The following is a 10,891-nucleotide window of genomic DNA, read 5'->3' as shown; positions in this document are numbered from 1 at the left end:
GCTAAGGAGACATGACAACTAAATATAATGTGCTATCTTGGATGGGATCCCGGATCACAAATAGGACGTTAGGTAAAACCTAAGGAAATACGAAGAAACTTTAGTTTGTTACAATCTAGCAATATAAGTTCATTAATTTTAACAAATGTAACATACTAATGTAAGATGTTAATAATAGGGGAAACTGTGCGGGCGGAGGTGTGGTAATATGGAACCTCCCTGTACTGTCCTGTCAACTTTTCTATCAATGTAAAACTGTTCCCAAAAACGTTTTATTAAAAACAAAATTGGCCCCTCCAGCGGCCCCAGCGCCCAAAGCAGGCAAGGGCCGTGCCCCTCACAAAGATGGCGGCCGCCGGCGTCGGAGGAGGTCCGCCCGCTGCAAAGATAGCGACCCCGGCGGGAGGGACCGGAAGTGCAGTCTGGCGGTAGCGCCGGTCTGCGGTAGGCGTGAGAACGCGCGGGACGGCGCGGGTCCGGGCATGAAGCTGGGCCGGGCCGCACTGGGCCTGGTGCTGCTGGCGCCGTTGGCGGTGCGGGCGGTGGAGCCCATCAGCCTGGGACTGGCCCTGGCCGGCGTCCTCACCGGCTACATCTCCTACCCGCGCCTCTACTGCCTGTTCGCCGAGTGCTGCAGCCAGAAGCAGAGCCTCAGCCGGGACGGTAGGATGGGGAAGGGGCTGGGGGCTGGGGCGGGGGTCAGAGGCTGGGGTCCAGGAGGCCCGGAAGCCCGGGCAGCGCTGAGGCCGGCGGGGGCTGGACCCGGAACCGGAGTGCGGGATGGGGCCTGGCTCCTGGGCCACGGCCACAGGCAGACCGGACTTTGGTCGGAGAGCTGCGGAGGCCAGCTGCTGTTTGGGCACCTTCGCTCAGAAACTGGGAGTGTGGACGATTGGAAACTAACTCCGGAGAGTTTTTACTCCTTCCTCGCCGGAGACGGGAAGGCTGGTGGGGACTCTTCCGGCGCGGAGCAGTGGGGGCCGAACCGCCGCCCTTTTCCTGCCGGGCGTGGGGTGGGAGGGACCGAGCGGGGATGAGGGGCTCACGCTGGTGGCGGAGGCACTGGAGCCAAGGGTCTCTTCGGGAAGGAGGGCTCGGGAACGGGCAGGACTAGCAGACAGAGGGCCTGCTGGACCCGCCGGTCACCTGAGCCAAGTGCTTACGTACATCCGCGTCTCACTAGACGCTTGAAGAGCTTAGCGGGCTTTGCTGGCGTTCACATGGGCCTGTAAACTGGGCTGCATTTTGCCACGTGTGTCCCCCTCCTTCCCGCCTGACTGGCTTTGTTTTTCCCAGCGCTGCAGAAGGATCTGGACAGCAAGCTCTTTGGACAGCATCTTGCAAAGAAAGTCATCTTAAATGCTGTGTCTGGCTTCATAAGCAACCCGAAGCCCAAGAAACCTCTAACCCTCTCCCTACACGGGTGGACGGGCACCGGCAAAAATTTTGTCAGCAAGATCATCGCAGAGAATATTTACGAGGGTGGTCTGAACAGTGACTACGTCCACCTGTTTGTGGCCACACTGCACTTCCCTCACATCTCCGACATCACCCTGTATAAGGCAAGGGCCAGATTTCGGGATCCTTCCTGGGTGATGCTGGGTTTGGGGTTTCTTTGCTGGGGAACGGGATTTGGAAATTCCGTGTTGAAATGAGTGAGCCCTGAAAATGCATCAGTTCCCCTTTGAAAAGTGTGGAACTTACAGAGGGTTGGAGATGCAGGAAGCAATTATACCATCAAAGCTCATGGTGGTTTCTGAAAACAGGCTCAGTGTGATAGTAAGTGGGGTCATAGGATTTGAGAGATGGACATAATCAAATCCAGTTTAAAGATGGTCAAATCTGACATGTTTTAGAAAAGAGGAAGTGTTTCCAGGGAGGCCTGAGCTTGCTTTTACGGCTTAACTCCCTGTCTAACAGTCTGGCTTTGCTGACAGGCACGCCTGGATTTGAGCCCCAAGGCTCCTTACAGCTGTGTAATTGTGGGAAGGTCACAAGACCTCCCTGAGACTCAGGTTCTTCGTCTGTCAAATGGCAGTTGTGAGGATTTCTTGAGCTCTGTGTGTCAAGTATGTAACGGGATGCCTGGCACATAAGCGTTCAAATCAATGTTAACTGTTGCCTTTTTTAATCCTCACTTGTGCGAACACATTCTTCCCTTTGGCTTGGGAGAGCATCAGGGTCACCGACTGTCCAGGAGTTTCTGGGATGTGGGACTTTCAGTGCTACAACTGAGAAAGTTCCAGGCAAATAGAGATGAGTTAGGCATCCTAGTTAGCATTCTGTCTTCACTGTTTAATAGCTGTGTGACTTTGAGCAAGTTACTTAACCTCTCTACACCTCAGTTTCCTCATCTGTGGAATAGGGAACACAGTAGCAACTACTCTGATGGGTTTTGGAAGGTCACAATAAAACACTGTATGAACAGTGCCTAGCAAAGCATCTTACCTGTAGTGAGTGCTCGATACATGTTCTCTGTTGTTGTCTGTAAGTGGGAGAAGCAGAATGGGAAGACCTTGGTTGCTGGAGCCTGCCAGACATGAAGGAATCCTTGTTTAAAAGATGGTTCGCGGGGCTTCCCTGGTGGCGCAGTGGTTGGGAGTCCGCCTGCTGATGCGGAGGACGTGGGTTTGTGCCCCGGTCCGGGAGGATCCCACATGCCGCGGAGCAGCTGGGCCCGTGAGCCATGGCCGCTGAGCCTGCGCATCCAGAGCCTGTGCTCCGCAACGGGAGAGGCCACAACAGTGAGAGGCCCGCGTACCGCAAGAAAAAAAAAAAAGGTGGTTCGCTTTGTGGACTCGGGCAAGTCACTTCAGCTCCCCTAAGGTTCTCGTTCTGTAAATAGAGGTTAGTCCATACCTACAGAGCAGAGTTACTGCTTAAGTTAAATATGTACCCATGGAACATTGTAACCATGGTCCGAGTAGCCAAGCAAAACGCCGAATCATAAGAAGTCAAGTCATTGTAACTTACAGATTTTTCCTCAGAAACAGATAGCTAATTCTTTCTCCTTACATCTGGGAAAGAACTGTATAGAACCATAGTTCAAATTTCTGATGTAAAGAGTCCTTTCTCCTTCTTATCTTGATTGTTTAATATAAGAAGTACCTAAATATGTTCTTAGGGAGTGTTCCACTTAAGCAAATTTATTTCAGCAACCTCCAGGCATTGTTCCAGAAACTCAAGAGTGTTGCCTCACCATAGTCATCCCCAAGTGTGTGTGCTCTGGAGTTCTCCTCACTTCCCCCATTGGAAAGTTAGAGCCCCTTCTCCAGGCTGATCTAAGAACTGAATGAGAAAAGAGGTTACTTGGTCTCTGCCTTCTTCCAAGAAGGCTGGTGTACACAGGATACGGATTAACATTGCCATTTTGACGACAAAGGCCCAGCAACTCAGTGACACAGCATTGACGTGACATGTTGCAGGACAAGAATTACAATCAGAGTGTGGGGCCTTGGAATCAGGCAGGGTGGGATTCAGATCTTAGCTCTGTCTCATACTAATTTTGTAATCTTGGGCAAATGTTGTAATCTCAGTTGACTATGCTCTCTGTGCTTCAGTTTCCTCATCTGTACAATGGGTATGATAAGACCCACCGTGTGGCGTTGTGGTGAGAAACAAAAGAGCTTCTATAAAGTTCTTAGCACAGTGGGGAGCACACAGGAAGCAGTCCGTAAATGCAGCCTTCGTAGAGGCATTTGTAGCGTTAATAATGCTCACTTTGGTGGTGTCACTCGCACTTCTGAGCATCTGTATTGGCTCTTCCCCCTTGTCACTCAGGATCAGTTACAGTCGTGGATTCGCGGCAACGTGAGTGCCTGTGCGAGGTCCGTCTTCATATTTGATGAGATGGACAAGATGCATGCTGGCCTCATAGATGCCATCAAGCCTTACCTAGACTATTATGACAACTTGGATGGGGTCTCCTATCAGAAAGCCATCTTCATATTTCTCAGGTAAAGTCGGGGCTGGGACATGGTTTGAAGAGCTCTGAGCCCCAGCCTGGGGGCTTCGGGGGAAAAACACCAGTTCTTATTCACTAGAATTCTTTTGCAGCAATGCTGGAGCAGAAAGGATCACAGACGTGGCTTTAGATTTCTGGAGAAGTGGAAAGCAGAGGGAAGAGATCAAGCTCAGAGATATGGAGCATGCCTTGTCTGTGTCGGCCTTCAATAACAAGAACAGTAAGTGGGGGGACTTCCCTGGGGGTCCAGTGGTTAAGACTCCATACTTCCAATGCAGAGGCCGTGGGTTCGATCCCTGGTTGGGGAACCAAGACCCCACATGCAGTGCAGTGCGGCCAAAAAAAAAAAAAACAACAGTAAGCGAGGCCATCCATTCCCAGCACAACATCCCCCTGCTTCATGATCCCGCGCCCCTAAGTTTTAAATTGACGACCTCACCATCACCTGGGGGCTGGTTAGAAATACCAATTCTCAGTCCCTTCCCCAGGCCTACTGAGTCCAAATTCCTGAGGGAATCTGTGTTAACAAACTCCAGGTGACTTTTACACATACACAAGTTTGGGAGATGCTGTTTTAAAGAAATAGGGACATTGTTGATCATCAAGATCTTGAAAATTCGTTTCCTGGTTTTTTCAGCCAAATCATTTGCCCTTGTAAAAGCGGGTGGTGGAACAAGGAAGGCTGCTGGGGAGCCTCTGATGGAGGAGATGGGCCCGTTAGGTCCCTTTCTTTCTGCACATCAACCTAGAACCCTGAGGGTCTGTGCCCGAGAGTGACAGCCAAGCAGTGGTTGGGCCCCTGTTCTGTACTGGGCACTGTGTGAAACTCTCTACCTGCATGTTTCCTTTAATCTCCATAATACCCTCCTGGGGTAGAAACCATTATTGTCCTCATTTTATAGATGAGGAAACTGAGGCTCAGAGAGAGGGAGCCCCTTGCCCAAGGACACACAGCCTATTAGGTGTCTCTATTCCAGAGCGTGAGTTTTACTACCAAGCTCATTGCTTTGCCAGTGACCTGACACATTCACTTTTGGCCTTGAACCCTTGGATGTGGAAAGACAGCATGTTGGAGACTCACTCACTGGGTCCGATCCGTGAGCCCTGTGGGTTGATTGCTACCATTTGCTCAGGTTCGTTCCTGAAACTGTAAATCAGAAGGTCTCCTCTGAAACAGACATGCCGAGAAATTCATAGCACTTCCGAGTTACGTGAACAGTAATGGGGTATTTTATGTCAATTCATGCAAGTGGAATGTTAACGGTGAAAGACAAAATATTTTGTAGTATGTTGAGTAGATTCTTGGCATGCCAGAAGTGTGAACACATACAGTAGAAGTCCCAGCCCCGGAATACCACAGCAAGTGGTTCTGGCCTAGAACCCACTCTGCAGGTTCCAGAGGGTTCCAGAGGATGAGCTTCGGATCTGGGCAGGCCTGGCTCAGCCACGTCCTGACTCCGGCCTTAGGCAGGTGGCTGAACTCTTTCATTCGTTCACTCAACGTATTTGTTGAGCACCTACTAGGTGTCAGGCACTGGTCCAAGAACTGGGGACACAGCAGTGAGCCAAAACAGAAATCCTCACTCTCTATCCTAATGATAACAAGTAAGGAAGCGTGTCAGATGCTGGGACCCACGTCTACGTAGAGGTAGAGATTTATCTTCCCCTTTTCCCACAATAGGGAAAAAGTAGACCAATAAATAGGGGTTGGGGGGTGTGGGACGGGGGTGAGCTGCAGTTTTATTTACTTTTAAATTTTTAAAATTAATTAATTAATTAATCTTTGGCTGTGTTGGGTCTTCGTTGCTATGCACAGGCTTTCTCTAGTTGCGGTGAGCGGGGGCTACTCTTCGTTGTGGTGCACGGGCTTCTCACTGCGGTGGCTTCTCTTGTTGCAGAGCATGGGCTCTAGGCGCGTGGGCTTCAGTAAGTTGTGGCGCGTGGGCTTCAGTAGTTGTGGCACGTGGGCTTCAGTGGTTGTGGCTCGCGGGCTCTAGAGCGCAGGCTCAGTAGTTGTAGTGCATGGGCTTAGTGGCTCCGTGGCGTGTGGGATCTTCCCAGACCAGGGGTCGAACCTGTGTCCCCTGCACTGACAGGCAGATTCTTAACCACTGCGCCACCACGGAAGTCCCTGCAGTTTTAAATACAGTGGTCAGGGAAGGCTTACTGTGAGGGTGACATCTGGGCTGACCTGAGGAGTGAGGGAGCCATGTGGACACGGGAGGGAAAAGCATTCCATGGGAGGGAACAGCACACGTGAGAGCCCTGAGGCAGGAGTGTGCCTGGGCCAGGATGAACGCAGGGGACAGGAGGTCAGATGAGAGGTGGAGCTTGGGGTGGGGTGCAGATTGTGGAAGGCCTGGGGAACCACAGGAGGGCCTTGGGCTTGGCTCTAACTGGAAGACAGAGCCCCTGGAGGGTTTTGAGCAGACAGTTCCCTGATTGGACCTAATTTTAACAGGACCACCTGGCTGCCGGGACTGAAGGCAGCAGGCACGGGGAGGCCAGCGAGGAGTGGCTGCAACAACCTGGGGGGAGATGCTGGCGGCTCAGCCCAGCGTGGCAGCCGTGGGGGAGGTGGGACAGGGTCTGACTGGGATGTATTTTGAAGGTGGAAACAATAAGATTTCCTAAGGGACCGTGTGTGGGAATGAGAGAGACGAATCGAGAATCTGGCCTGAGCACTTGGCAGGGTGGCACTGCCATTTAGGGGACGACCTGCAGGAGGAGGAGGTTTGCAGAGAGCGTGGGAGATGAAGAGGGGTGCGTCCGGCGAGGGATGACTCGTCTGAAGGCAGAGATGCAGAGCAGGCGGCTGACGTTCCAGTGCAGTTCCGGGGCGGGGGTTCAGGCTGAGGATGCAGACTGCGGAGTGGTCGGTCGCTGGTCGGTTGGTGGTTTGTAAAGTCACTCGGTCCACCTGAGCACCCTTCGGGGCCTCTGTGTGGCGGGTCCTTGTCGTCCTGACTCCCTGGCCAATTAGCTTTCTGCTCTCCTTGCCTGATGGCCCCAGCTCAGTGCTCACAGGCCCCGGCACTACCCGGGATCGTCTGTTTACTGGGTGGCCAGTCCACGTCTGCCTGGCTCTGCTCCCTCCCCTGCCTCGGGCCTCCGGCGCACCCGGCACAGGGCAGGCCTGCCGGCAACGAGCTGGCCAGGGCTGTCCGGCTCGCCGCTGCTCCGCTGCTGCTTGGCGCTCCGTGTGTGGCTTTCCCACGGCCTCAGACCCCACCGCCTCCAGGCAGTCAGATGTTTACTGAGCACCAGTTGTGTGCAAAGCACCGTTGGGCAAGAAAAGAATAAACCCCAGATGTGATTGATGGTAAGAAAAGTATATTTGGTCTTCATCCGCGTTTTCTGGCACAGAGCTCCTAACACCCGTGGAGTTTCAAAGTGATGAGAGCCATAATGGTGTCTTTGCTATTCCTAACAAACCCCTTTCAACCACATCAGAGTTTGTGTTAATGAGGTGACTTTTGGAAAATACCAGGGTGGGGGGTGGCTTCCAGGGGAACCAGCCCTTGATTGGAGGGTTGGAACTTGCAGTCTCCAGCCCTTGTAGCCCTCCCAGGAGGGAAGAGGGGCTGAAGGTTGAATCGGTCGCCAATGGCCAGTGATTTAATCAACTGTGCCTATGTAAAGAATTTTCCATAAAACCCCTAAAGGACAGGGTTTGGAGAGCTTCCAGGTTGGTGAGCACGTGGAGAGCTGGGGCGAGTGATGCGCTCAGAGGTCATGGACGGGTCACTCCCCTTCCCACATACTTTGCCCTGTGCATCTCTTCCAGCTGGCTGTTTCTGAGTTATATCCTTTTATAATCAACCGGTAATCTAGTAAGAAAATGTTTCTCTGAGTTTCTGTGAGCTGCTCTAGCAAATTAATTGAACCCAAGGAGGGGGTCATTGGAACCTCAGAAGCACAGGTGACAACCCGAACTTTTGGTTGGTGGCTGAAGGAGGGGACGGTCTTGTGGGGCTGCGTCCTTAACCTGTGGGATCTGACGGAGTCTCCAGGTAGAGAGTGTCAGAATTGAGCTGAAAGCAGGTGGGCTCAGAGAACCGCTTGGTGGTGTGGGGGAAAAATACAGGATGGACTTGGTGTCAGAGGCAGACCAGGGTTAAGGCACAGAGGTGAAGCGGCAAGGCGGAAGGGAAACCGTCCTCATGAAGAAACGCTGAGTGTGGTCCAATGGGTGCTGCGTCGTCTCCGAAGGGGAAGTGGGAGGGTCAAGAGGCCGGGAATCTCAGAGGACCTGAGACTGGGCAGAGGCAGGCCTCATCCAGGGAAAGTGCGAGCCCTGTGGCCATAACAGAGCGCTGTCTTCACACATTACTGAGGATTCTAGCTTTTGGTCCCGCAAACACTCTGGAGGGTTGGGACATGCCGGCAGCCGCAGTGGGTCTCTACCCTGTTGCTAATCCCAGCTGCCGGAACCCCAGCCAGTCGCAAATTTCCAAGATTCCAGAGTGCTGGTCCTTCCCTGGGGACTCTTCTCACCTTTCACTTTCTGTGAACCTGCTCCCTTTCCTACTCAGCCTGCCTGCTTGCTTGTTCCAGGGTGGGTCATGAGCCCCTTTCCCACTTCAGATCCTTTTTTTTTTTCATATCTAAAAATTTTAATAAATGCATAGGAAGGGTACCCGCCTGAGATCTTAGCGGTCACACCTCGAGAGGCCTCCCACTTCCTCCCTCTGCCTCAGTGGGCAGAGGCTGCCCACTGCAGCGTCACCCTGCCCTTGGCTCTCACAGGAGCATCACCCCTCGTGGTTGCCCTGGGTGAGCTCACTGGCTAGTCTGCTCGTTAGGCCGTGAGCCCCATGAGAGCAGGTGCGGGGCTCCACCTCATGGCTGACACCCAGCAGATGTGTGCGGACAGGTGGACGGGTGGGTGGACAGTGGATGAACAGCACCTTTTTCTTTTCCCCAGGTGGCTTCTGGCACAGCAGCTTAATTGACCGAAACCTCATTGATTATTTTGTTCCCTTCCTCCCCCTGGAATATAAACACCTAAAAATGTGCATCCGGGTCGAAATGCAGACCCGAGGCTACGAAGTTGACGAGGACATTGTAAGCAGAGTGGCTGAGGAGATGACATTTTTCCCCAAAGAGGAGAGAGTTTTCTCTGACAAAGGCTGCAAAACTGTGTTCACCAAGTTAGATTATTACTACGATGACTGACGGCACCAGAGATGTCGCTTCCCGCATCCCCGCTCTGGTCCCGGAAGAGGAGTAAAATGAATTATTACGGTGTGACAGGACAGGCGTTTTCCTGGGCGTTATTTTCATCGAGCAGGGCCTGCGGGCCGTCGGTGACGCATGACAGGTGGAAACAGCCCCAGAGCCTGCAGAAGCGGGAGCAGCCAGCCCCCAGCCCACCTGTGCCAGGCCTCATGGTTTTGTAAAAATCATGTTTTAATTTCAGGTGTTTCTGTTTCAAGGAGGGATGAATCAGTTTTACTGAAAATGTGATACTTTTATTTAAAATGGTTTTTAACATTATGAAGAAACTTTTCAGACTCTTAAGTTGTTGGCTTTGTGTGTGTTTTTAAGTTCCTGTCATTACAACATACACTGTGATGTCTTTACTTCTAAAAAGCCTGAGTCCTCAGCCTGTCTTCTGTAGGATGGTGTCACTGTACTGGGGACGGAGGCTCTAGCAGCGAGCCGATCTGTCCCAGGATGACCATCGCAAGGGCAGTAAGTGTTTATAGAAGGACAAGTGTGTAAGGGGACACACTCAGGCCCATCACAGACAAGACCTAAATGTCCTCCCCAAGAATTTTCATCACAGGAGCATTGTGAACTGTGGGAATGATCTTAGTAACGTTGTGAACAATTTGTTAGAAACAGAATTTCCTCGAAAGAAAAGCATCTGCAGCTTGTCACTGGCCGGTCAGTCAGCTTTGCAAAGGCCCTTCTCTGCTTTCCATTCCTAAATGAGCCACACGCTCTGTACCAGGTTTTGCCATATCTTCTTAAAACCTTCCTCACTGATTACTAATTTTCATTGTTTTATCAGAACTCCCCAAACCTCTAGGAAAGCTCAGCTGCCCCCCAGGATGCTGAGAACAGTGTTTTTATTTATTAATACAAACAGCTACCATTTTACAATAAAATTGTGTATGATTTGTGAATACATTTTTTTTTAATTTAAAAAATTTTTTTTTTGGCCACATTGGGTCTTCGTTGCTGTGTGCAGGCTTTCTCTAGTTGCAGCGAGCGGGGGCTACTCGTCGTTGCAGTGTGCAGGCTTCTCATTGTGGGTTCTCTTTGTTGTGAAGCACGGGCTCTAGGTATGTGGGCTTCAGTAGTTGTGGCACTCGGGCTCAGAAGTTGTGGCTCGCAGGCTCAGTAGTTGTGGCACACGGGCTTAGTTGCTTTGCAACATGTGGGATCTTCCCGGACCAGGGCTCGAGCCTGCGTCCCCTGCGTTGGTAGGCAGATTCTTTTTAAATAAAATGTATTTATTTATTCATTTATTTATTTTTAAACATTCATGTGACTTGCTTTTGTTTTTAATTAAAATTTTTTTTTTATTTTATACTTTTGGCTGCATTGGGTCTTCATTGCAGTGCATGGGCTTCTCATTGCGGTGGCTTTTCTTGTTGTGGAACACAGACTCTAGGCGTGTGGGCTTCAGTAGTTGTGGCACGCAGGTTCAGTAGTTGTGGCTCGCAGGCTCTAGAGCACAGGCTTAGTAGCTGTGGCGCATGGGCTTAGTTGCTCCGCAGCATGTGGGATCTTCCTGGACCAGGGCTCAAACCCGTGTCCCCTGCGTTGGCAGGTGGAGTCTTAACCACTGCACCACCACGGAAGTCCCTAAGCTGTGAATTTAGACCTAACTGTGCAGCCCAGGCTGGAATGGAGGGGAGTGTGACACGGACTCCGAGGACCTTGGCAGCTCCGGCTCCTTGCTCAGCTGCCCAT

The 10,891-nt window shown here is 51.7% G+C and overlaps 1 protein-coding gene across 1 annotated transcript; it reads left to right on the top strand.

Annotated features, from left to right (window-relative positions):
- Positions 1–437: 437 nt before the first annotated feature.
- On the top strand, positions 438–10,594 carry TOR1A (torsin family 1 member A). Its single transcript, XM_079926818.1, has 5 exons — positions 438–663; positions 1,297–1,562; positions 3,781–3,956; positions 4,057–4,184; positions 8,892–10,594. The coding sequence occupies exons 1-5, from the start codon at positions 483–485 to the stop codon at positions 9,140–9,142; spliced, it is 1,002 nt and encodes a 333-aa protein (XP_079782944.1). The 5' UTR covers positions 438–482; the 3' UTR covers positions 9,143–10,594.
- Positions 10,595–10,891: the final 297 nt, after the last annotated feature.

The sequence above is a fragment of the Stenella coeruleoalba genome (genome assembly GCF_951394435.1).
Source record: "Stenella coeruleoalba genome assembly, chromosome: 7".
Lineage (NCBI taxonomy): Eukaryota > Metazoa > Chordata > Mammalia > Artiodactyla > Delphinidae > Stenella > Stenella coeruleoalba.
This window is presented reverse-complemented; position numbering and strand designations above follow the sequence as displayed.

What these genes read in the sequence shown, in the direction of transcription:
- TOR1A (XM_079926818.1), top strand. Translation starts at nt 483, where the DNA reads ATGAAGCTGGGCCGGGCCGCACTGGGCCTGGTGCTGCTGGCGCCGTTG. An exon ending in GCAGAGCCTCAGCCGGGACG is followed by an intron (nt 664 to 1,296) that starts GTAGGATGGGGA and finishes TGTTTTTCCCAG; the next exon opens with CGCTGCAGAAGGATCTGGAC. An exon ending in GGCCTTCAATAACAAGAACA is followed by an intron (nt 4,185 to 8,891) that starts GTAAGTGGGGGG and finishes TCTTTTCCCCAG; the next exon opens with GTGGCTTCTGGCACAGCAGC.